The sequence below is a fragment of the Palaemon carinicauda genome, chromosome 11 (genome assembly GCF_036898095.1).
Source record: "Palaemon carinicauda isolate YSFRI2023 chromosome 11, ASM3689809v2, whole genome shotgun sequence".
NCBI classification, from domain to species: domain Eukaryota; kingdom Metazoa; phylum Arthropoda; class Malacostraca; order Decapoda; family Palaemonidae; genus Palaemon; species Palaemon carinicauda.
In genome coordinates this window covers 8052420-8078346 of record NC_090735.1, presented here as the reverse complement: position 1 = coordinate 8078346, position 25927 = coordinate 8052420, and the positions used below count along the sequence as shown (strand labels likewise).

General features: G+C 44.0%; 2 protein-coding genes across 8 annotated transcripts in view; one reads left to right on the top strand and one right to left on the bottom strand.

Annotated features, from left to right (window-relative positions):
* The window catches only part of LOC137649955 (uncharacterized), a 361156-nt gene that overhangs the window by 297440 nt on the left and 37789 nt on the right, over positions 1 to 25927 (top strand). The gene's annotated exons all lie outside the window — the stretch shown is intronic.
* LOC137649954 (inhibitor of nuclear factor kappa-B kinase subunit epsilon-like) overlaps positions 1 to 25927 on the bottom strand; it is an 80233-nt gene that overhangs the window by 42973 nt on the left and 11333 nt on the right. For 5 of the 7 annotated variants that reach the window (XM_068382934.1, XM_068382936.1, XM_068382930.1 and 2 more), the window contains 2 exons: positions 25144 to 25193; positions 7628 to 7738 (listed from right to left, as the gene is read on the bottom strand). In XM_068382934.1, the coding sequence (XP_068239035.1) occupies positions 7628 to 7738; positions 25144 to 25182 (150 nt within the window). In that variant the 5' untranslated portion in view covers positions 25183 to 25193. Of the gene's footprint in view, positions 1 to 7627; positions 7739 to 25143; positions 25194 to 25340; positions 25430 to 25927 lie in introns of all 7 variants that reach the window. The other 2 variants (XM_068382933.1, XM_068382932.1) reach the window with 2 other exon arrangements.

The following is a 25927-nucleotide window of genomic DNA, read 5'->3' as shown; positions in this document are numbered from 1 at the left end:
GATTATGGGAATGTAGTGGCTGAGCCCCCCCCCTACTACTGCATTCGTTGCTACGAATGGTCCCAGGGTGTAGCAGTTCTCGTAAAGAGACTGGACATCTTTGAGATAGAATGATGCGAACACCGACTTGCTTCTCCAATAGGTTGCATCCATAACACTCTGCAGAGAACGGTTCTGTTTGAAAGCCACTGAAGTAGCCACAGCTCTCACTTCATGTGTCCTTACCTTCAGCAAAGCAAGGTCTTCTTCCTTCAGATGAGAATGTGCTTCCCTAATCAGAAGCTTGATTTAGTAAGAAACTGAGTTCTTAGACATTGGAAGAGAAGGCTTCTTGATAGCACACCATAAGGCTTCTGATTGTCCTCGTAAAGGTTATGACCTTTTTAGATAGTACCTAAGAGCTCTAACTGGGCAAAGTACTCTCTCCAGTTCGTTCCCCACCAAGTTGGACAGACTTGGGATCTCGAACGACTTAGGCCAAGGACGTGAAGGAAGCTCGTTTTAGCAAAAAACCGAGCTGCAAGGAACATGTAGCCGTTTCAGATGTGAAAACTATGTTCCTGCTGAAGGCGTGGATCTCACTTACTCTTTTAGCTGTTGCCAAGCACACGAGGAAAAGAGTTTTTAATGTGAGGTCCTTAAAAGAGGCTGATTGGAGAGGTTCAAATCTTGATGACATAAGGAACCTTAGGACCACGTCTAGATTCCAGCCTGGAGTGGACAACCGACGTTCCTTTGAGGTCTCAAAAGACCTAAGGAGGTCCTGTAGATCTTTGTTGGTGGAAAGATCCAAGCCTCTGTGGCGGAAAACCGCTGCCAACATACTTCTGTAACCCTTGATCGTAGGAGCTGAAAGCGATCTTACGTTCCTTAGATGTAACAGGAAGTCAGCAATCTGGGGTACAGTGGTACTGGTTGAGGAAACTGCATTGGCCTTGTACCAGCTTCGGAAGACTTCCCATTTAGACTGATAGACTCTGAGAGTGGATGTCCTCCTTGCTCTGGCAATCGCTCTGGCTGCCTCCTTCGAAAAGCCTCTAGCTCTTGAGAGTCTTTCGATAGTCTGAAGGCAGTCAGACGAAGAGCGTGGAGGTTTGGGTGTACCTTCTTTACGTGAGGTTGACGTAGAAGGTCCACTCCTAGAGGAAGAGTCCTGGGAATGTCGACCAGCCATTGCAGTACCTCTATGAACCATTCTCTCGCGGGCCAGAGGGGAGCAACCAACGTCAGCCGTGTCCCTTTGCGAGAGGCGAACTTCTGAAGTACCCTGTTGACAATCTTGAACGGCGGGAATGCATACAGGTCGAGATGGGACCAATCCAGCAGAAAAGCATCCACGTGAACTGCTGCTGGGTCTGGAATCGGAGAACAATACAACGGGAGCCTCTAGGTTATCGAGGTAGCGAACAGATCTATGGTTGGCTGACTCCACAGGGCCCAAAGTCTGCTGCAAACATTCTTGTGAAGGGTCCACTCTGTGGGGATGACCTGACCCTTCCGGCTGAGGCGATCTGCCATGACATTCATGTCGCCCTAAATGAACCTCGTTACCAGCGTGAGCTTGCGATCTTTTGACCAGATGAGGAGGTCCCTTGCGATCTAGAACAACTTCCTCGAATGAGTCCCTCCCTGCTTGGAGATGTAAGCCAAGGCTGTGGTGTTGTCGGAGTCCACCTCCACCACCTTGTTAAGCTGGAGGGACTTGAAGTTTATCAAGGCCAGATGAACCGCCAACAGCTCCTTGCAATTGATGTGAAGTGTCCTTTGCTCCTGATTCCATGTTCCCGAGCATTCCTGTCCGTCCAAAGTCGCACCCCAGCCCGTGTCTGATGTGTCCGAGAAGAGACGGCGGTCGGGTTTCTGAACAGCCAAAGGTAGACCTTCCTTGAGAAGAAAGCTGTTCTTTCACCACGTTAGAGTAGACCTCATCTCTTCGGAAACAGGAACTGAGACTGTCTCTAGCGTCATGTCCTTTATCCAGTGAGCAGCTAGATGATACTGAAGGGGGCGGAGGTGGAGTCTCCCTAACTCGATGAACAGGGCCAGCGATGAAAGTGTCCCTGTTAGACTCATCCACTACCTGACTGAGCATAAGTTCCTTCTCAGCATGCTCTGGATGCATTCTAGGGCTTGGTAGATCCTTGGGGCCAACGGAAAAGCCCGAAAAGCTCGACTCTGAAGCTCCATACCCAGGTAGACAATGGTCTGGGATGGGACGAGCTGGGACTCCTCTAAATTGACCAGGAGGCCCAGTTCCTTGGTCAGATCCATAGTCCATCTGAGATTCTCCAGACAGCGACGACTTGTGGGAGCTCTTAAAAGCCAGTCGTCTGACGGAGCCGGACACAAGATCATGGTACTGCTGCACAGTCTGAGAACTGTCAACCATGGGGAAGCGAGGAAGTACAGCGACAACCCGAAACTGTCTAGACTGTCTGGGTAGTACAGACAACTCCTTATCGGGTTGCTGAGGTTGCCGCACTGCGTCACAACAAGTCACCTCTGCTGGTTGTTGAACGTCTTCCCAGTGACACACTCACTCCGTAAACAAAAATCCTCTAACAAGGACTAAGCTTGGACTGCATGTCTTGCAACAAAGCTCAAGGTCTATGGGAGCAGGTGTGGCAACAGACGGGGTTAGCGACTGAAGCGGAACCATTACCCTCCCTGGAAGCATGTTATGCTTAAATAAAAGTCCATAGGAGGCTAAGCAGCTTAAGGCCCCTCTCCAAATGACAGAGTCCTCAAGGGAATATCAGAAGGAGGGAGAATAGCACTTTCTCATCTACAGGAACCATATCCGAGAAAAGCTAAGTTATCTCAGTGAGGGTTTCACTGGTGCAAAAGCAGCAGACCAGAAGGCAACGTTATGAAACTGCTTGACAGTCTTGTGAGTTGGCAACAACCAAAGATGTGTGATTGAGGAGCATGCGGTAAGATATGCAGAGCATGCTGTAAGGTATGCAGAGCATGCTGTAAGGTATGCAGAGCATGCTGTAAGGTATGCAGAGCATGCTGTAAGGAATGCAGAGCATGTTGTAAGGTATGCAGAGCATGCTGTAAGTAGAGCATGCTGTAAGGTATGCAGAGCATGTTGCATGGCATGCGGCTTATGCTGCATGGGATGAAGCTCATGCTGCATGGGATGAGGCTCATGCTGCATGGGATGAGGCTCATGCTGCATGGGATGAGGCTCATGCCGCATGGGTTGAGGAGGATGCCGCATTGCATGAGGCTCCTGCCTCATGGGTAGAGGAGGTTGCCGCATAGCATGAGGCTCCTGCCTCATGGGTTGAGGAGGATGCCGCATAGCATGAGTCTCCTGCCTCATGGGTTGAGGAGGATGCCGCATAGCATGAGGCTCCTGCCTCATGGGTTGAGGAGGATGCCGCATAGCATGAGGCTCCTGCCTCATGGGTTGAGGAGGTTGCCGCATAGCATGAGGCTCCTGCCTCATGGGTTGAGGAGGATGCCGCATAGCATGAGGCTCCTGCCTCATGGGTTGAGGAGGATGCCGCATAGCATGAGGCTCCTGCCTCATGGGTTGAGGAGGTTGCCGCATAGCATGAGGCTCCTGCCTCATGGGTTGAGGAGGATGCCGCAAAGCATGAGGCTCCTGCCTCATGGGTTGAGGAGGTTGCCGCATAGTGCTGGAACCCGGCAACTCCCGATGCGGCAGCTCACGCATGAAAGCAGGAGGCGCAGCAAGAACATGCGTCTGGCAGGGTGGACTGCGCATCGGAGGTGGAGCTCTCACAGGTGGAGGGTGGGAGCAGGCAGCCGCAGTATCTGCTGAGCGCACAACCTCGGCGGGTTGTAGGTTAACAGGCTGCATTGTCAACCTTCCAGCATGATACTCCTGTATGAAGGAGCAAGCTGAGACTGTATAGTCTGCAGCATGGACCACTAGGGTCTAAGAAAGACAACAACAAACGGAGCTACTGTCCGTTGAGACTGAGGGTCTAAAACAGCTGGTGCGGCAACAGACGGAGTTACTGCCTGTTGCGGTACCACCTTGCCTCTCTGGGAGGTGTGCAGTTGTCGTACTGCAGCAAGTCCGAACTGACCCAGTGGCTACACCTAGGCCGTTGGACTCGCGCGGAAGGGACCGACTTGCACTTAAAAGCTGCAAGATTTGGTCCATGGTTTCTGCGAGAAACCTCTTCCGCAGACGAGGAATAAATGGGCTCTCTCGTCTTTGTGTGGGTGGGGTGATCACGTCGGCTACGTGAGTGGATACACCCGAAACCACGGAGGGAAACGTCTGTTCGTCGATCAAGGCCTGATGAACCCATAAGTCCTTCGACATTACTTCTCCCCTGGGCTTGGGAGCTTGTAAGAGGTCCCAGACTAGGCGAACAACTGGCACGAACAGACGAACCCTCGAACGCAACACTGTAACACTTTGCACTTATCACTTTATCACTTTTGATTTTCTGTTTGCACTTATTTCACTGAACTCGAAACTTTAAGTGGTTTGTACCTGAAACACGCAATCCTATCCTTCATTAAAAGTTAGTAATTGCGAAAACAGTATTACAATGTAACAGAAAAACATAATGAAAGATAAAGAATTCAGTGGCTGGAAAAGAGACTAAACACTAGATCAAATAAACTACGTTTAAAATCTCTCACCGCATAAAGCCTAGGAACAAGAATAAAACTCTAGAAACGTTTTACCTTCTTCCCCTAAAGAGACTAGGGAGAAGAGCAAAAACGATAACAACGTTACCCGCTTGAACGAAACGTTTATCCTCCTCTCTCTCCCTCCGTCTCTATCTCTCTCTCTCTCTCTCTCTTGACTTAGAACCTGAGAGATGAGCCCAATTATATATATCGTTAAAACATATTATTGTTAAAGGAAAAAAACTGAAAGATTTCCCAAATAAAAAGTTCCTTTATTAGAATTAAAACCATTTAAGCTAAGAAAGAATGAACAAAACGCTAGAATCGGTTTACTCTTACTGCAACGTGAAACCGTGAATACTCTCTCTCTATCGTAACGATAGAGCGCAAGTTGAACGTTCTGAACGTCAACAACTGCGGAGACAAAACAAAACGTTAGTTCAACTTTGAAAACAGTACGAGACTATCAAAGAAATTCTTTCAAAAACATTAAAATTAAAATAGCATAAAATCTTAACAGGCAAAAACGATATGACGGGCTCAATGTTAATTAACTTCGGTACCAAGAAAAGACCGCCTACTATTAGGAAAGGTCGCATATAAACAAACATAAAAATTAATTTTTATAAGTTTATAATAAAAGGAAGTTAATCGAAGAGGCCTATAAAAGGCGGAGAGATATAAAATAAATCTATAACTTTGTTAAGCAAAATTAAGAAAGAGAGTCTATACTCTCTTCGACACCAACACTTCCGTCTAAGGGAAGGGTCGGCCATTTAAAAGTGAAAGAGAGTTCATACTCTCTTCGTCACCAAAATTAATTCAAATTAATTCCAAAAACTTGCTAAGCTAATGATAAAGCTTCCTGAATAGCGAAGGCTAAACTCTAGAGCAAATACATCACCAAATCGTGAACAATAACTCCAGAATCAACAGCGTATCCAAGTAGGTCTAGCCGGTGGCACGACAGAGGAAAAATTGAGTTCTTGTTGACAAGAAGTACTTGAGTACCTGCTCACAGATGGCGCTGTTGTGTACACCCCCACCTGTATAGCGATCGCTGGCGTATCCCGACCGTAGATTTCTGTCGGGCAACAGAGTTGACAGCTACATGATCATCGGGTAAGATTAATATTGAAAAGTTCATTTTAATGTTGTTATTTTTCTTAAAATATTTCATTTTTCCTTGTTTCTTTTCCTCACTGGGTTATTTTCCTTGTTGGAGCCCCTGGGATAATAGCATACTGCTTTTATAACTAGGGTTGTAGCATAGCAAGTAGTAATAATAATAATAATAATAGTAGTAATAATAATAATAATAATAATAATAATAATAATAATAATAATAATAATAATAATAAGGAAGTTAACATTAAATGGAAAACTGTGCTTAATAAAAAAATCCAAATTTCTCATTGCCATACTGTATTTGCATTTAACAAGCCACAACTAAACACTTGAAATAATGGAATTAAAATATCAAAATATACTGTATTTGCCCTAATACGTATGTTCCTTTAAGGTATCTTCAGTAACAATAAAGTACCAGTACTGTGCTCTTAATAGTAAGGACAATTATCATATCTACATTTGATGGCCGTGAAATTGTACCAATCCTTTTTTTTATTGAACAATATATCAAGAGTTTTGTTTTTCCTGTTTAGCAACCATTTCTTATAAGTGCACATTAATGCAGAACTAAATATAACCAATCAGTCTTGTGGTTAAGTTCTATATCATGACATAGTGATTTCACTACAGAGTATTCAGTCGTTAGTATCTCAATGTATATATTCTCACCTTTATTTAAAACTGGCTAAAAAGCAACTAGAGTTACGTACTTCATTATTTAGAACATTGGATTCTCATTCTGAATTATAACTGTAATGCTTTCTTTTGATATGACTTTAATCCTTCACATGATGGCTTTTACCAATCACTACACAAATTGTATTTGAAGCTTTCATTTTCTGGATATCTTACAATACTCTCACAGTTCTGAGAGTGGTTTGATGTTAATGCCAAATTTTGGAGACAACCTAAATAATAATGCTACGTTATCATAACATTTAACCAAATAAATTCTTTTAAAGGTACTGTATTTGTATTTTTCAAAGCTATACAGACTTGAGCCCTTCAAAATACGTTGTCTTTACGTGAGCTGGAACAACTGCTGAAATCGTTAATGGGGTATTTAACATGTGGTAAGCAGGGGAGAATAGCCATGCCCACTCTACATTTAAAGACTTCACTTTTGACCTTTGGCTCAGGACTGAAAGGGGGGTGGTTGAAGTGGGAAGTCTGACTTTACAGGACTCAGGTTTGTGTAAATGAAAAAAAAAAAAACAAGAACAAAGCAGTTTCATTCTAAGAGACTCTCCTAACCACCAATAAGAGAGTCTCCTTATTTCAAAAGACGAAAAGTTTTTATACGCTTAGGAGCAAACAGATTTTTCGTACTTTATTTTCTTGGGGTATTTTTGTGAAAAAAAAAAAACCCAGGTCGACTTCTATAATGAACTCCAAGGATCATTGCACAAATACTGATTTCTGGTGGGTCTATTAGTTCAGACAGGTTTCCTAGTTGCCAACTATCCAATGGCTTAGCCTTACTTGTACCGTAAGTTATATTACAGACCAATGAAGCCATTAACTGAAGTCCTTTCATTACTAAGAGATGGGCAATATGATGATAAAAAGATGAATCCAACTTTTGTTTTGTACTATGTTTAGCCTTTTACAAAAATCATAACACTTATATGTTAAAGAATCTAAAATATCTATCAATTCTGAATGAGGATGATGGGGGGTATATTTGAATTACTGTATATGAAAGTACTACAGTATCTAACTATACTTAAAAACAAGTAACTCTCATATTAGAAAACGTCAACTAGTGTTACAATACAGTAAAAATTGCATAATTACATAGATGATTGGGAGTAATGAACCATAGCTAAACTTAAAATATTTTTGGAGAAAAATAAACTTCATATCTTACCCTGTTGACACCCTGGAACACTGCTCCAGTGGCACCTTTCCCCAGGACAGATGTCGTACACCATACATAGTTGGCTGATCCCCGAAGGAATGACATTCCTGTTACACTCACCTAAAACACAAGGAGTTTTTAAAGATAAAAGAAATATGACAACGATATTCGATGAAGACATCTTTGATGTCATAACCAATTGATCGTCAACTCTGGTAAGTTAACCTGCAAGATTCTAAACTAAGGGCATTGCTGTCATACAGTTCCTTTACTGTTCCCCAACACTGTCCATAGGGGAAGAATCTAGAAAATACACATGCAGTCAAATTAATCTTACAATGCATACCTGTCATACAGTACTACAATACTGAACTTTAAAGGATTCTACATTCCCTTGTGAAAGAAATATCAGGAATATAAATATCTTAAGGTTACGCATCATATATGAAGTAAAAAATGCAGATCAAATTAAGCAATAGAGTAAGGGATACGCAACAGGAGTAAAAGCTTTGCAAGCTGGGCATTTTAGTGTTATTTAAAGCATTCACACTCAGGTATTCTGAGCAATGATAAGCATTTAAAGCTCACACTACAAGGAATTTACTAGGGTATAAATTACTCAGATTTAATCATATATCCAGATTGATTAACAAACTATTTGTTTGAAAGTCTTTACAGAAATCTTCTGTGGTTACGCAACAACCAAAGATTTTTCTGGATATGAATAATCTTGGAGCTAAATTTTTACTTATAAAAACAAATTCTATCATCTTTCATGAGCATATAAATTACCACCCATTGAAATACTACCGCTAGAGAGTTATGGGTCCTATGACTGGCCAGACAGTACTACTGTACAGTACATTGGATTATTCTCTCTAGTTACAGTTCATTTTCTTTTGCCTACACATACACAGAATAGTCTGGCTTATTCTTTACATATTCTCCTCTGCCCTCATACACCTGACAACACAAAGATTACCAAACAATTCTTCTTTTCTCAAGGGGTTAACTACTGCACTGTAATCGTGCAGTGCCCCTTTCCTCTTGGTAAGGATAGAAGAGACTCTTTAGCTATGGTAAGCAACTCTCCTAAGAGAAGGACACTCCAAAATCAAACCATTGGTCTCTAGTCTTGGGTAGTGCCATAGCCTCTGTACCATGGCCTTCCACTGTCTTGGATTAAAGTTCTCTTGCTTGAGAGTACACTTGGGCACACTATTCTATCTTATTTCTCTTCCTCTTGTTTTGTTAAAGTTTTTATAGTTTATATGGAAATATTTATTTTTATGTTGTCACTTCTTAAAATATTTTATTTTTCCTTGTTTCCTTTCCTCACTGGGCTATTTTCCCTGTTGGAGCCCCTGGGCTTATAGCATCCTGCTTTTCCAAATAGGGTTGTAGCCTACCAAGTAATGATAATAATATAATGATGCATAGTAAAGTATGTACTGTACCATATCCCAAAAAGTTAGCCCGCCTAAATTTGTTGAATGAATTGAATCTGCAGGGTCAGGAGGTGGGATTTTGTGTAAGATATGGATTTGTAAATAATTCATGAAACAGCTGAAACTACTGTACTGTATTAGTTTCCCTACAAGTATTGATTAACACTACAGCAAGGGTAGTTTTCAATATCTTTCCACTGCTACCAAGAACCTCACAGAGATTAGTGATACAGTATTTACTAGCCATGGCAAGAAAATAGACATGCCAACTAGAAGGTTGGTAAGACAAACCTCTTGACTTGATGTGAGTGCAACTGAAAAATGTTATTTTTATTAATAAAATAAATTTTTTAATATACTTACCCGGTGATCATATAGCTGCAACTCTGTTGCTCGACAGAAAAACCTACGGTCAAAATACGCCAGCGATCGCTATGCAGGTGGGGGTGTACATCAACAGCGCCATCTGTCGAGCAGGTACTTAGTACTCCAAGCAAACAAAGAACCAATTTTCTCCTCGGTCCACTGGGTCTCTATTGGGGAGGAAGGGAGGGTCCTTTAATATATGATCACCGGGTAAGTATATTCAAAAATTTATTTTATTAATAAAAATAACATTTTTCAATATTAAACTTAGCCGGTGATCATATAGCTGATTCACACCCAGGGGGGTGGGTAGAGACCAGCATTACATGTTTACATTATTATGAGCTAAGTATTTTGTATTTCATTTTAGCAGTTATTCAAAATAACAAACATAAAATAAATAAGTACCTGGTAAGGAAGTCGACTTGAACAATTACTCTGCCTTTTTAAATACGTCTTCCTTACGGAGCCTCGCGATCCTCTTAGGATGCTGAGCGACCCCTAGGATCTGAAGTATCAAGGGTTGCAACCCATACAACAGGACCTCCTCAAAACCTCTAATCTAAGCGCTTCTCAAGAAATGACTTTGACCACCCGCCAAATCAAGTAGGATGCGAAAGGCTTCTTAGCCTTCCGGACAACCCAAAAACAATAATAAAACATTTCAAGAGAAAGATTAAAAAGGTTATGGAATTAGGGAATTGTAGTGGTTGAGCCCTCACCCACTACTGCACTCGTTGTTACGAATGGTCCCAGAGTGTAGCAGGTCTCGTAAAGAGACTGGACATTCTTAAGATAAAAAGACGCGAACACTGATTTGCTTTTCCAATAGGTTGCGTCGATTATACTTTGCAGAGATCTATTTTGTTTAAAGGCCACGGAAGTTGCGACAGCTCTAACTTCGTGTGTCCTTACCTTCAGCAAAGCTTGGTCTTCCTCATTCAGATGGGAATGAGCTTCTCGTATTAACAGTCTGATAAAATAGGATAAAGCATTCTTTGACATAGGCAAAGATGGATTCTTAACTGAACACCATAAAGCTTCAGACGGGCCTCGTAAAGGTTTTTAAATAGAACTTAAGAGCTCTTACAGGACATAAGACTCTTTCTAGTTCATTTCCAACTATACGATAAGTTTGGAATATCGAACGATATTGGTCAAGGCCGAGAAGGCAGCTCGTGTTTGGCTAGAAAACCAAGTTGTAGAACATGTAGCCGTTTCGGATGAGAATCCGATGTTCTTGCTGAAGGCATGAATCTCACTGACTCTTTTAGCTGTGCTAAGCATATCAGGAAAAGAGTCTTAAAGGTGAGATCTTTCAGGGAGGCTGATTGCAGCGGTTCGAACCTGTCTGACATAAGGAATCTTAGTACCACGTCTACATTCCAACCAGGTGTAACCAAACGACGCTCCTTCGTGGTCTCAAAAGACTTAAGGAGGTCCTGTAGATCTTTATTGTTGGAAAGATCTAAGCCTCTGTGACGGAAGACTGATGCCAACATGCTTCTGTAACCCTTGATAGTGGGAGCTGAAAGAGATCGTTCTTTCCTCAGATATAAGAGAAAGTCAGCTATTTGAGTTACAGAGGTACTGGTCGAGGATACGGATACTGACTTGCACCAGTTTCGGAAGATTTCCCACTTCGATTGGTAGACTCTAAGGGTGGATGTTCTCCTTGCTCTAGCAATCGCTCTGGTTGCCTCCTTCGAAAAGCCTCTAGCTCTCGAGAGTCTTTCGATAGTCTGAAGGCAGTCAGACGAAGAGCGTGGAGGCCTTGGTGTACCTTCTTTACGCGTGGCTGACGTAGAAGGTCCACCCTTAGGGGAAGTGTTCTGGGAACGTCTACTAGCCATCGAAGTACCTCGGTGAGCCATTCTCTCACGGGCCAGAGGGAAGCAACTAGCGTCAACCTTGTCCCTTCGTGAGAGGCGAACTTCTGCAGTACCTTGTTGACAATCTTGAACGGAGGGAATGCATATAGATCTAGATGTGACCAATCTAGTAGAAAGGCATCTATATGAACTGCTGCTGGGTCCGGGATTGGTGAGCAAAATATTGGGAGCCTCTTGGTCATCGAGGTTGCGAAGAGATCTATGGTTGGCTGGCCCCAGGTGGCCCAAAGTCTCTTGCATACATCCTTGTGGAGGGTCCATTCTGTTGGAATTATTTGTTCCTTCCGACTGAGACAATCTGCCATGACATTCAAGTTGCCTTGGATGAACCTCGTTACTAGTGAAATGTCTAGACCTTTTGACCAGGTGAGGAGGTCCCTTGCGATCTCGTACAATGTCAGAGAGTAGGTCCCTCCTTGCTTGGAGATGTACGCCAAAGCCGTGGTGTTGTCCGAGTTCACCTCCACCACTTTGCCTTGAAGGAGAGACCTGAAGCTTTTCCAGGTCAGACGTACTGCCAGTAGCTCCTTGCAGTTGAAATGCATTGTCCTTTGACTCGAGTTCCATAATCCCGAGCATTCCCTACCGTCTAATGTCGCACCCCAGCCTACGTCCGATGCGTCCGAGAAGAGAACGTGGTTGGGAGTCTGAACAGTCAGGGGAAGACCCTCTCCTTTCACCAAGTCAGACAAGACTTTATCTTTCCGGAAACCGGGATCGAGACCGCTTCTAGCGTCTTGTCCTTTTTCCAGTGAAAAGCTAGATGGTATAGAAGAGGACGGAGGTGTAGTCTTCCTAGTGACACAAATTGATCCACAGATGACAGTGTCCCTACCAGACTCATCCACAGCCTGACTGGGCAGCGTTCCTTCTTCAGCATCTTCTGGATGGATAGCAGGGCTGGGGGTTGATCGTCTTGTTCAGCAACGTCCTCATCAGAGGGTTCCTCATCCGAAACTGATGGGGAAACGGCAACGGAGTGGGCAACGTCTGACTCGCTGAATCCGGTCGCACTGGTGGATGCGTGACGGAGCCGGACGCAATATCATGGCACTGCTGCACAGTCTGTGAACTGTCAACAACCATGGGTGCGCGAGGAAGTACAGCGTCAACCCGAAACTGTCTAGACTGTCTGGGTTGTGCAGTCAACACCCTACCGGGTTGCTGAGGTTGACGCACTGCGTCACAACAAGTCACCTCTGCTGGTTGTTGAACGTCTTCCTAGTGACACACTGAACGTCAACAACCACCTCCGAGCGTCGCTTAACGTCAACGTGCGACTGGCAACCCATACTGGGTCGCATCGGTGGAGGAACCACCTCAACTGGCAGACGCGAGTAGGTTACCTCAACGTCAACAGGGCGCACAACCGACCGGTTGGCAGGTTGTTGGCCAGAAGGTTCTTCTCCGCATTCAAGTCCTCTATCAAGGACACAAGCTTGGACTGCATGTCTTGCAGCAAAGCCCATTAAGGGTCTACGGGAGCAGGTGTGGCAACAGACGGGGTTAGCGACTGAGGCGGAACCATTTACCATCCCTGGAAGCCTTGTTATGTGTGACATAAAAGTACAGCAAACTTCAAAGGCTCGACAAAAGTTGAGAAGTTGACCTGTAAACAACTTGGAGCGTCTCCTGGCTAGGCGCCAGGGCGAGTCTACCAGACTTGAGAAGTCTATCTGGGCAGAGGCATGAACTCCCAAGCCGAGAACTTCTCTCGTGTCCTATCAGACTCTCGCTCTATAAGCCAGTTTAAAAGAAGGGAAATCAAAGGCTGTATCCCTAAAACTCCTCCTGGTGCAAAAACCAGTCGCCTAGACAACGTAACGCTCTCTAGGAGAGCGAGAGAGCACTAGCTTAACAACAACGGCTTCGAAGTAGCTAGGCCTAGTGTAAATTCTGACGTTTAGGCGAACGAGGAGCAGCAGTTACAAGATCCGGACGAAGATCCTTAAAAAATCATCATGATTTAATTAAAGTCCATAGGAGGCTAAGAAGCTTAAGGCTCCTCTCCAAATGACAGAGTCCTCAAAGGAATATCAGTAGGAGGGAGAACAGCACTTTCTCATCTACAGGAACCTTGTCCGATAAAAGCTAGGTTATCTTGCGTGAGGACATACAGCACTGGTGCATTAGTAGCAGACCAGAAGGCAACGTCATGTAACTGCTTGACAGTCTGTGAACTGTCAACCACAACAGGTGCGTGAGGACATACAGTGTTCACTCGAGACTGCTTTGACTGTCTATACTGAGCAGTCAAAACAACTCTAGAATGCGGAGGTTGACGCACCGCGTCAAAACAAAACAACTTAGACTGTTGTTGTACCTCGCGAACGTCAACGGAAGGTTCCGTGCGTTACTGAACGTCAACATGCGGCTGGCAGGGTACACTGGAACGCATGGGTGGCGGGACTCTCTCAGCTGGAGTGCGGCAGAAGGTTGCCTCAGCGTCCACAGGACGCACAACCGTGTTGGTTGTAGGCTAGAGGTTGGTGCAGTGTCAACCTTCTCCGCACGAAAGTCCCGCATCAATGACGTTAACTGAGACTGCATGGTCTGCAGCAAAGACCACTTAGAGTCTACAGGAGCAGGTGCGGCAACAGACGGTGTGACTGCCTGATGCGGTACCGCTTTGCCTCTCTTAGGAAGTGAGCAGTCGTCGGAAGACTGCAGCGAGTCCGAACTGACCCAGTGGCTACAACTGGGCCGTTGGACTTGCGCGGAAGGGACCGACTTGCGCTTAATAAGCTGCGAGACCTTGGTCCATGGTTTCTTACGAGAAACCTCTTTCGCAGACGAGAAATAAATGGGCTCTCTCGTCTTTGTGTGGGTGGGGCGATCTTGGGTAGATACGCCCGAAACCACGGAGGGAAACGTCTGTTCGTTGATCAAGGCCTGACGAACCCATAAGTCGTTAGACATTACTTCTCCCCTGGGCTTGGGAGCTTGCAAGAGGTCCCGGACTAGGTGAACGACAGGCACGAACAGACGAACCCTCGGACGCAACACTGTAACACTTTGCGCATATCACTTTATCACTTCGATTTTCTGTTTTGCACTTATTACACTGAAATCGAAACTTTTACTGATTTCAACCTGAAACACGCAATTCTACCCTTCATTAAAAGGTAGTAATTGCGAAATCAGTCGTATAATGCAGCTATTAATACTAGCAAAAAACAGAAAACATATATAAAGATAAAAAATTCAGTGGCTGGGAAAGACTAAACACTCGTTCAAATAAACTACGTTTACAATCTCTCACCGCACATAGCCTGGGGACAAGAATAAAACCCTAGAAACGTTTTACCTTCTTCCCGTACAGCGACTAGGGAGGAGAGTAACACGAGAACAACGTTACCCGCTTGAACGGAACGTTTTCTCTCCTCTCTCTCCCTCCGTCTCTATCTCTCTCTCTCTTTCTCTCTTGATTTCGCACCTAAGAGAAGAGCCCAATTATATTTCGTCAAAAAAAACATGTTATTTGACTAAAGGAAAAACTGAAAGGTTTTTCAATTAAAAAGTTCCTTTAAAATAGAATTTAAAACATTTAAGCTAAGAAAGAATGAACAAAACGTCAGAATCGATTTACTCTTACTGCAAAGTGAAACCGTGATACACTCTCTCTCTATCGTAACGATAGAGCGCATGTTGAACGTCCTGAACGTCAACAACTGCGTAGTCTAAAAAACTGAACGTTAGTTCATCTTTGAAAACAGTACGAAGACTATCAAAGAAAATCTTTCATAAAACATTTGTAAATTTTAAAAATTTTAAATTCTTTAAAGGCTAAATATAACGGGCTCAACGTTGATTAACTTCGGTTCCAAGTTAGGACCGCCTACTATCAGGAAAGGTCGCATATAAACAAAACATAAAAATTTATTTTTATATGTTTATAATAAATGGAAAGTTAATCGAAGAGGCCTAATAATGGCGGAGAGATATAAAATATATAGATCTATAACGTGTTAAGCAAAATTACTAAAAACCTAAACACACTTCCGTCTAAGGGAAGGGTCGGCCATTTAAAAGTGAAAGAGAGTCCATACTCTCTTTGTCACCATAATTAAATCTATCCAAAACGAGTTCAAGTTTTGAGATGAAGATAAAACCCCTGCATAGCGAAAGCTCAAAACTAGAATAGTGTACTTCACCAAATAGTTGTGAAAACAAATCCAGTTAGTAACAGCGTATTAGTAGGTCTTGCCGGTAGCCCGACAGAGAGAAAATTGGTTCTTTGTTTGCTTGGAGTACTAAGTACCTGCTCGACAGATGGCGCTGTTGATGTACACCCCCACCTGCATAGCGATCGCTGGCGTATTTTGACCGTAGGTTTTTCTGTCGAGCAACAGAGTTGCAGCTATATGATCACCGGCTAAGTTTAATATTGAAAATTATACAGTATCTAACTTTATACAATACAAAAAAGATCCCAGTAGCTGGAACTTTTAAAAAGGAAAATATCCAGAACTCATAATTGCATTGCTTTTACCAAGAAAATGCAAATGACCAGTACTACAGAAATAAATTCCTTGACTATACGAGGACCATGCAAACAGTCAATGTGTAAATAAAATGATGGTATGGTAACTTAAACACCTGGGTAAGGCAACACTGTATGAAGAGAAAAATAAAGACGAAATTAGAACAAAAGATAAGTTGAAGGACAAGTGGTGACTTCAGTGTTCATCAGAACACTGGTAATCCAAAAAACAAGAAATTAGTTTCAAAATATTAGCCATACATTTTATGCTGTTCTTATTACAATACTAGCATAAAAAAAACCCTATCATCTGATTCCAAACACACATAAATGCTCAAAATAATTACAATGATGACAATTATAAATTTAACATGCACAGGAAATTACCAGAAAATTTACAAAACTCCTAAATCGGGCAAAGTCACCTTTCTTCACAATAAGAAAAAACCTTACTGCAGAGATCTAGAATTACAACTGCTACCTACTTCCTCATGGTCTGGAAATCAAGTGTGTTCTCAAGTCCTCTAAACCTCACCATTCAACCAGCATGCCCCATATAGTTCCAGAAGCCAATTGTCCATAAGAAAATGTCCAAAATTCACCCACTACTAAGAGGCCATGTGTAACACAAGTGTGGAAATACACAAATATTGAATGGAAGTGAAAATATATACAGAACATTACTGCACTCCCAAAAGAGAGCTAAGTACACCATTTACAACATTTTATTACCGACTGGACTCTCTCACAATGTTTGCCAAGACTTTGCATTTCTTTCAATGTTCCCAACATTGGTACTATATGCTATTATGTGATGTTCTTTGCATAGTCATATGTTCCTTTACTGCCTTTCAGCCCAATATGTCCACATACTGTACTTAATGAATTTACTAAAATTTAAAACGTTATGTTTTATAAGTTCAAATTTTCTATCTAAACAAATTTTTCAATAGTACACACTGTAGGTGTAGATGACTCTGTATTGATTCACTATTTAAGGAAAATTTGTGATTATTACTTGGTGATTCTACTTATATCAATGGTCACCATCTTATCTCTAAGTTTCATTCTTTTTAATATAGCAAAGGTGTGGCAACAGGGGAATATGGTAACAGGTATACTTTGAGCAAACATAATTTTCCTAATAAAACTAATTATTTCAATATTTATCAAAGTTTATTGATGTTCTTCCAAAGCCAAACAGATTCAAGACATTTTCTTCAAGAAAAATCAAAGCTCTCCCTGTCAGGTAGGATACTGTACTCACATTTTCACTAATGCTTCTCCAGCTACAAATATGGCTATCGTTTCTAAGGAACTATGGTGATTATTAAAATAATTAATTCTATGATAAAAACTATGTTCATTTCACTATATGTTCCCTGATTGCATTGACTCAAATTCCTTAACTGATTTAACATTTTATCAGTCAATCATCCAGAAGATCCTTCCACCAAACAGGTGTAGCCACCTTGCTATTGGCCCCATGGTCATTATAAAGGCATCTGAAAATGTGCGTAAGACAAAGCAAAGGCACTTGAACATTTATACCTTACTTTCACATATGAAACATAGACCTTTGAGCATCAACCCCTCACCAAATAATTTGGCACTCAAGCCCCAAGCTCTTTTGTTAATTGCCTTGTTAATGACTTCAACGACCATTCTAGCTCCGCTGGTGATCTTCCCCACCTTAAAGGATGAGAGGTTTGTATACACATAAGAATAAAAGAAATTTTGCCTGGCTTATATGCTCGTGAATGAGTTAAATCTATCATTTCTTTGCCCCCACTATAGCAGGATGGCTTCTTACAATGTTTTACAATATTCCTTTAAGATTCTGCGCTAATCTAATAAAAATTTACTAAAGAAATGTACTTGGCCTAATTCAGATTGGCAAGCATTCTGGTGCCTTTCTCTTGTCCTTGAACAGATCTCACCACTTTAAAATTACTAATTCCCTGCTTATGTAGAAGGCGAGGCAATAAAATTGAGAAGTATAAAGGGAAACTTAGGTTACTTAGCCAAGTAGTGCAAAGATTGTAGTTTTCTACATCTTCATGAGGGAGATACAGTAAATCCTACCAATAAAAAATTTGCTTAAATATATGAATTAATTTTTCAACATGGACGTACAAGAGGTTTCTGGCTTCTTTTTTTATAAAATATCTATTTCTAGGCACTCCAATTAGAATTCTTTTTATAAACTGACAGGTAGTACCATATCTAATTTATACATTGAATACCAAACAAGGAATTTGTCCAATACCTTTGGATATTAATTCATCACTTTTACAGAGTCAAGCTTGCAAGGTCATTCTGTTCAGGCCAGCTACTATGTGCCCTACATGATGAAAATGTTATTTTCCTTAGTAAAATAAATTTTTGAATATACTTACCCGGTGATCATGTAGCTGCAACTCTGTTGCCCGACAGAAAAAACCTACGGCCGGGATACGCCAGCGATCGCTATACAGGTGGGGGTGTACAACAACAGCGCCATCTGTCGAGTAGGTACTCAGGTACTTCTTGTCAACAAGAACCAATTTTCTCCTCGGTCCACTGGGTCTCTATGGGGAGGAAGGGAGGGTCCTTTAATTCATGATCACCGGGTAAGTATATTCAAAAATTTATTTTACTAAGGAAAATAACATTTTTTAATATTAATCTTACCCGGTGATCATGTAGCTGATTCACACCCAGGGGGGTGGGTGGAGACCAGCATACATGTTAACAATAGAAGCTAAGTATCCCGTATTTCATTTTAGCAGTTATTCAAAATAACAAACATAAAATAAATAAGTACCTGGTAAGGAAGTCGACTTGAACAATTACTCTGCCTTTTTAAGTACGTCTTCCTTACGGAGCCTAGTGATCCTCTTAGGACGCTGAGCGACTCCTAGGTGCTGAAGTATGAAGGGCTGCAACCCATACTAAAGGACCTCATCACAACCTCTAATCTCGGCGCTTCTCAAGAAAGAATTTGACCACCCGCCAAATCAACCAGGATGCGAAAGGCTTCTTAGCCTTCCGTACAACCCAAAAACAACAATAAAAAGCATTTCAAGAGAAAGATTAAAAAAAAAAAAAAAGGTTATGGGATTATGGGAATGTAGTGGGTGAGCCCTCACCTACTACTGCACTCGCTGCTACGAATGGTCCCAGGGTGTAGCAGTTCTCGTAAAGAGACTGGATATCTTTAAGGTAAAATGATGCGAACACTGACTTGCTTCTCCAATAGGTTGCATCCATTACACTCTGCAGAGATCTGTTCTGTTTGAAGGCCACTGAAGTAGCGACAGCTCTAACTTCATGTGTCCTTACCTTCAGCAAAGCATGGTCTTCCTCATTCAGATGAGAATGGGCTTCTCTAATCAAAAGTCTGATGTAATAAGAGACTGCGTTCTTCGACATCGATAAAGCAGGTTTCTTAATAGAACACCATAAAGCTTCTGATTGTCCTCGTAAAGGCTTTGTACGTCTTAAATAGTACTTAAGAGCTCTTACTGGGCAAAGTACTCTCTCTTGTTCGTTTCCAACCAAGCTGGACAGACTTGGAATCTCGAACGATTTGGGCCAAGGACGAGAAGGGAGCTCGTTTTTAGCCAAAAAACCAAGCTGTAAGGAACATGTAGCCGTTTCAGATGTAAATCCTATGTTCCTGCTGAAGGCGTGTATCTCACTGACTCTTTTAGCTGTTGCTAAGCACACGAGGAAAAGAGTCTTCAAAGTGAGATCTTTAAAAGAGGCTGATTGAAGCGGTTCGAACCTTGCTGACATCAGGAACCTTAAAACCACGTCTAAGTTCCAACCAGGTGTGGCTAACCGACGCTCCTTTGAGGTCTCAAAAGACTTAAGGAGGTCCTGTAGATCTTTGTTGGTGGAAAGATCTAAGCCTCTGTGGCGGAAGACTGCTGCCAACATGCTTCTGTAACCTTTGATCGTAGGAGCTGATAGGGATCTTACATTCCTTAGGTGTAAAAGGAAGTCAGCTATCTGCGTTACAGAGGTACTGGTTGAGGATACTGAATTCGCCTTGCACCAGCTTCGGAAGACTTCCCATTTTGACTGGTAGACCTTGAGAGTTTATGTCCTCCTTGCTCTGGCAATCGCTCTGGCTGCCTCCTTCGAAAAGCCTCTAGCTCTTGAGAGTCTTTCGATAGTCTGAAGGCAGTCAGACGAAGAGCGTGGAGGCTTGGGTGTACCTTCTTTACGTGCGGCTGACGTAGAAGGTCCACTCTTAGAGGAAGAGTCCTGGGAACGTCTACTAGCCATTGCAGTACCTCGGTGAACCATTCTCTTGCGGGCCAGAGGGGAGCAACCAACGTCAACCTTGTCCCTTCGTGAGAGGCGAACTTCTGCAGTACCTTGTTGACAATCTTGAACGGGGGGAACGCATAAAGGTCTAGATGGGACCAATCCAGAAGAAAGGCATCTACGTGAACTGCTGCTGGGTCCGGAATCGGTGAGCAATAAATTGGGAGCCTCTTGGTCATCGAGGTAGCGAACAGATCTATGGTGGGCTGACCCCACAGGGCCCATAGTCTGTTGCAAACATTCTTGTGAAGGGTCCATTCTGTAGGGATGATCTGACCCTTCCGGCTGAGGCGGTCCGCCATGACGTTCATGTCGCCTTGAATGAACCTCGTTACAAGCGATATCTCTCGATCTCTTGACCAGGTGAGGAGGTCCCTTGCGATCTCGAACAACTTCCTCGAATGAGTCCCTCCTTGCTTGGAGATGTACGCCAAGGCTGTAGTGTTGTCGGAGTTCACCTCCACTACCTTGCCTAGAAGGAGGGACTTGAAGCTTCTCAAGGCCAGATGAACTGCCAGTAGCTCCTTGCAGTTGATGTGAAGTGCTCTTTGATCCGGATTCCACGTGCCCGAGCATTCCCGACCGTCCAGTGTCGCACCCCAGCCCGTGTCCGATGCGTCCGAGAAGAGAAGGTGGTCGGGGGTCTGAACAGCCAGTGGTAGACCTTCCTTGAGAAGAATGCTGTTCTTCCACCGAAGTCAGTGCAGACTTCATCTCTTCGGATATAGGAACTGAGACCGCTTCTAGCGTCATGTCCTTTCTCCAGTGAGCAGCTAGGTGATACTGAAGGGGTCGGAGGTGGAGTCTCCCTAACTCGATGAACTGGGCCAGCGATGAAAGCGTCCCTGTTAGACTCATCCGCTGTCTGACTGAACATCGGTTCCTTTTCAGCATGCTCTGGATGCATTCTTGGGCTTGACTGATTCTGGGGGCCGACGGAAAAGCCCGAAAAGCTCGACTCTGAATCTCCATACCTAGATAGACTATAGTTTGGGATGGGACGAGTTGGGACTTTTCTATATTGACCAGGAGACCCAATTCCTTGGTCAGATCCATAGTCCATTTGAGATTCTCCAGACAGCGACGACTTGACGGAGCTCTTAAAAGCCAGTCGTCCAAATAGAGGGAGGCTCTGATGTCTGCCAAATGTAGGAATTTGGCAACATTCCTCATCAGTTTGGTAAACACTAGAGGTGCCGTGCTTAGGCCAAAGCACAGGGCTTGGAACTGGTAAACGACCTTCCCAAAGACGAACCTTAGGAAAGGTTGGAAGTCTGGATGGACGGGGACGTGAAAGTACGCGTCCTTTAGGTCTAACGAGACCATCCAGTCTTCCTTCCTGACCGATGCTAGCACCGACTTCGTCGTCTCCATGGTGAACGTCTGCTTGGTGACAAAGACATTGAGAGCACTGACGTCCAGCACCGGTCTCCACCCTCCTGTCTTCTTCGCTACTAAGAAGAGACGGTTGTAGAAGCCCGGGGATTGATGGTCCCGGACTATGACTACCGCTCCCTTTTGTAGCAAGAGAGACACCTCTTGCTGTAAAGCTAGCCTCTTGTCCTCCTCTCTGTACCTGGGAGAGAGGTCGATGGGAGTAGTTGCTAGAGGGGGCTTGCGCAAGAATGGAATCCTGTACCCCTCTCTGAGCAACTTCACAGACTGTGCGTCTGCACCCCTGTTCTCCCAGGCCTGCCAGTAGTTCTTGAGCCTGGCTCCCACTGCTGTCTGGAGAGGTTGGCAGTCAGACTCTGCCTTTTGAGGACTTGGAACCCTTCTTCTTTTTGCCACGTTGACTATCGGCACGGGTACCTCCTCTGCTGGAGGTTCTGCCACGAAAGGGCGGAATGAACCTAGACGCTGGTGTGTCCATCCTAGGTCTAGGCACGGAAGGTAAAGCTGTGACTTTACGTGCGGATGACGCCACCAGGTCATGGGTATCCTTCTGGATCAACGAGGCGGCAATCCCCTTGATCAGCTCTTCAGGAAAGAGACACTTGGAAAGCGGAGCAAACATCAACTCTGACTTCTGACATGGTGTGATCCCCGCCGACAAGAAGGAGCAAAGGTGATCTCGCTTCTTAAGAACTCCTGACACGAAAGAAGCCGCAAGCTCGCCAGACCCATCCCGAATGGCTTTGTCCATGCATGACATGATGAGCATGGCAGAGTCCTTATCCGAAGGGGAGGTCTTTCTGCTTAACGCTCCCAAACACCAGTCTAGGAAGTTGAAGATCTCAAACGCACGAAAAACTCCCTTCAAAAGATGGTCCATGTCCGAAAAGGTCCAGCAAATCTTGGAGCGTCTCATAGCCAGTCTGCGGGGAGAGTCTACCAGGCTTGAGAAGTCGCCCTGGGCAGAGGCAGGAACTCCCAAGCCGAGATCTTCTCCCGTGGCATACCAGACGCTAGATTTGGAAGCAAGCTTGGTGGGTGGAAAGATGAAGGACGTCTTCCCAAGTTGCTTCTTGGCCTGCAACCACTCTCCCAGTACCCTTAAAGCTCTATTGGAAGAGCGCGCGAGTACGAGCTTCGTAAAGGCAGGAGCTGCTGACTGCATGCCTAAAGCGAACTCAGAGGGAGGTGAGCGTGGGGCTGCAGACACAAACTGGTCCGGATACAACTCCCTAAACAGAGCAAGGACTTTCCTAAAGTCTAAGGAGGGAGGCGTAGTCTTGGGCTCGTCTATGTCGGAGTGTTGATCGTCCAAATGAGCAGCTTCGTCGTCATCAGATATTCCTTCATCCGAAAGCTGAGGAGGAAGCGGCAAAGGAGTAGAAGAAGGCTGAACGGCTGAATCCGGCAGCACGGGTGCATGCGTAGCTGCACTGGATCCAACATCATGCCGCTGCTGGTCAGTCTGAGAGCTGGCAACAACAAAAGCGGAGTGGAGGTGCGTGGTGGGGACTGCCGTGGGTTGCGGAGACTGCCGCATTGCGTCAAAACACGGCAGCTTGACAGCACCTTCCCACTGCTGATGCGGTAGCTCACGCATGTCAACGGAGGGTGCCGCATGTCGGCTAACGTCAACATGCGTCTGGCAGGGTCGACTGCGCATCGGTGGTGGAGCTCTCACAGCCGGAGTGTGGGAGCAGGCAGCCGCAGTGTCTGCTGAGCGCACAACCGTGGCAGGTTGTAGGTTAACGGGTGCAGCGTCAACCTTCTCAGCACGATACTCCTGCATGAAGGAAGCTAGCTGAGTCTGCATAGACCACTTAGGGTCTACAGTGGTTGGTGCGGCAACAGACGGAGTGATTGCCTGCTGCGGAACCACTCTACCTCTCTTGGGAGGTGTGCTGTCTTCGGAAGACTGCGGCGAGTCCGAACTGACCCAGTGGCTACACCTGGGCCGTTGGACTCGCTCGGAAGGGACCTTGCGCTTGAGAGGTCGTGAGACCTTAGTCCAGCGTTTCTGGCGAGAAACTTCTTCCACTGACGAGGAATGATGGGCTCACTCGTCTGTTTGTGGGTGGGACGATCTCTGCAAGATACGTCCGCAACCACTGAGGGTACATCTGTACGCTGATCAAGGCCTGTCGAACCCTTTGGTCCTTCGACATTGCTTCTCCCCTGGGCTTGGGAGCTTGCAAGAGGTCCCGGACTGGGAGGACGACTGGCACGAACAGATGCACCCTCATGCGTAACACTGACACTGACACTTTTCACCGCACTTGCACTCACTACACTTCCCACTGCACTTTTCTCCTTCAACTCTTTGACGTCGGCCAAGAGTTGATTGCGGTCATTCGCTAATGACTCGACTCGGTCACCAAGAGCCTGAATGGCACGCATCATGTCCGCCATCGAGGGTTGATGAGAGCTAGTAGAAGGGTCGGGTGTCACCACTACAGGGGAAGGAATAGGTTGTGGGGCATGGGGAGAGGAAAAATCAAAAGAGCAAGACGAACTCCTCCTGATCCTATCCTTCTCTAGCCTACGTGCATTCTTAAGGAATTCATTAAAATCGAATTCCGAAAGCCCAGCGCATTCCTCACATCGATCTTCCAATTGACAGGATTTACCCCTACAATTGGAACAAACGGTGTGAGGATCTATAGAGGCCTTCGGAAGACGCCTAGAACAGTCCCTAGCGCTACACTGCCTGTACTTGGGGACTTGAGTAGGGTCAGACATCTTGAATTAGTCAAAGGGGAGAATCCAAAATCTATCCAAGTCGTCAACAAATAATCCAAAATCTAATCAATAAAGCTTGAAAAGGTAATGATAATAACTCCTGAACAGCGAAAGCTAATATCTAGAGAGAATACATCACCAAAAAGCGTGAAATCAACTCCAGAAACAACAGCGTATCAAGTAGGTCTTGCCGGTGGCACGACAGAGGAAAAATTGGTTCTTGTTGACAAGAAGTACCTGAGTACCTACTCGACAGATGGCGCTGTTGTTGTACACCCCCACCTGTATAGCGATCGCTGGCGTATCCCGACCGTAGGTTTTTTCTGTCGGGCAACAGAGTTGCAGCTACATGATCACCGGGTAAGATTAATATTGAAAAATTATGAGCGTTACAGCAACAGCTCTAACCATATCTTCTCCATTTACTACACACTTGAGAAATGGTACCGTTTTATTAGGTGTATATTCATGAATGTTAATTCTTTATAATACTTACAATGCTTACGTTTAAGATACGGCATATGCAACACTTTCTGCTGTCTAGAAATTCAAATTTTGAACTAGACTCGGCTCACTGAGTACAGTATTCTGTTACGTGGCATGTCAAGAACTAGAAGTAGAACTTGTAATACTGTGGTGCCGTATTCCTTAAAAGCATGCCACTCAATAACTGATCCTTGATTTTGTTACCATTATTCATCCCTGCTTCAACTACAATCAAAGACTTAACATGCACATCCCAAGAATAACTGCTTCTCAAGTTAAAAACCTTGAGTATTTATAAAGGTAGTTCAGGGATTGCTTAAACTGATAAAGGAGCCTAATTACCTTAAAACTACAACCAACTACAAGCTAAGCACATGCACTATAACTTAATGTTAGTACCTCTCGTTTACTTCCATCCGAGGATTTCTTAGAGGTCATATTGCACGTCTCTGAAAAGGGAACACTCATGAATCATGCACTTTATGAACCTTGTACTATAATTCTTTGCTGAGTTCAGCTCTGTTGTTAGTAAAATTTTAAAGCTCGCTATAACTAAATTTGATTTTAAAACATGCTACAAAATACACTTCATTTACCAATACTGTATTCAGATATCACAAACTCTATTCCACATCACTAAATTTATGAGACCATTCAGAAAACCAGCCGCTACCATTCATAATTCCTGAAAAAGAGGTGTAAAAGGCTTTGGGATCCCTCTTAAGCTGTTACTGATCACAAGAGCATCTATGTAGGAGGATATTATGACCAAAGTTTCCAAAACATTCACACTTGCGAGCAAAGCAATTAAAAGCTAATGTTATATAATCATGAGTTAAACTACTAACAGCAGCATTAGGAGGCAATCAGTTATCATTTAGTAAAATATGACTTAAAAGTTCTTTAATAATTCAAAACATTCTAAGCCAATAAAGTTTGAATATAGAACACCTGACTAAATAGGACCTACTGATGTACACCAGCAGGTTGAGCTGAAAGTTACCAAACCTAAGCAAGTAAAACATATACAGTACAGGGAGACAAAAACCCTGATCATTATTATGCTTTAACATCAAAGCTACAGATTTACTGAACTTTAACCCATCTTCCCCCTTCCCTGAGATGCCCAGTAGACCAGATAGAAGGCATAACTGAGTAAACACATAACCGGTCACCCCAAAAT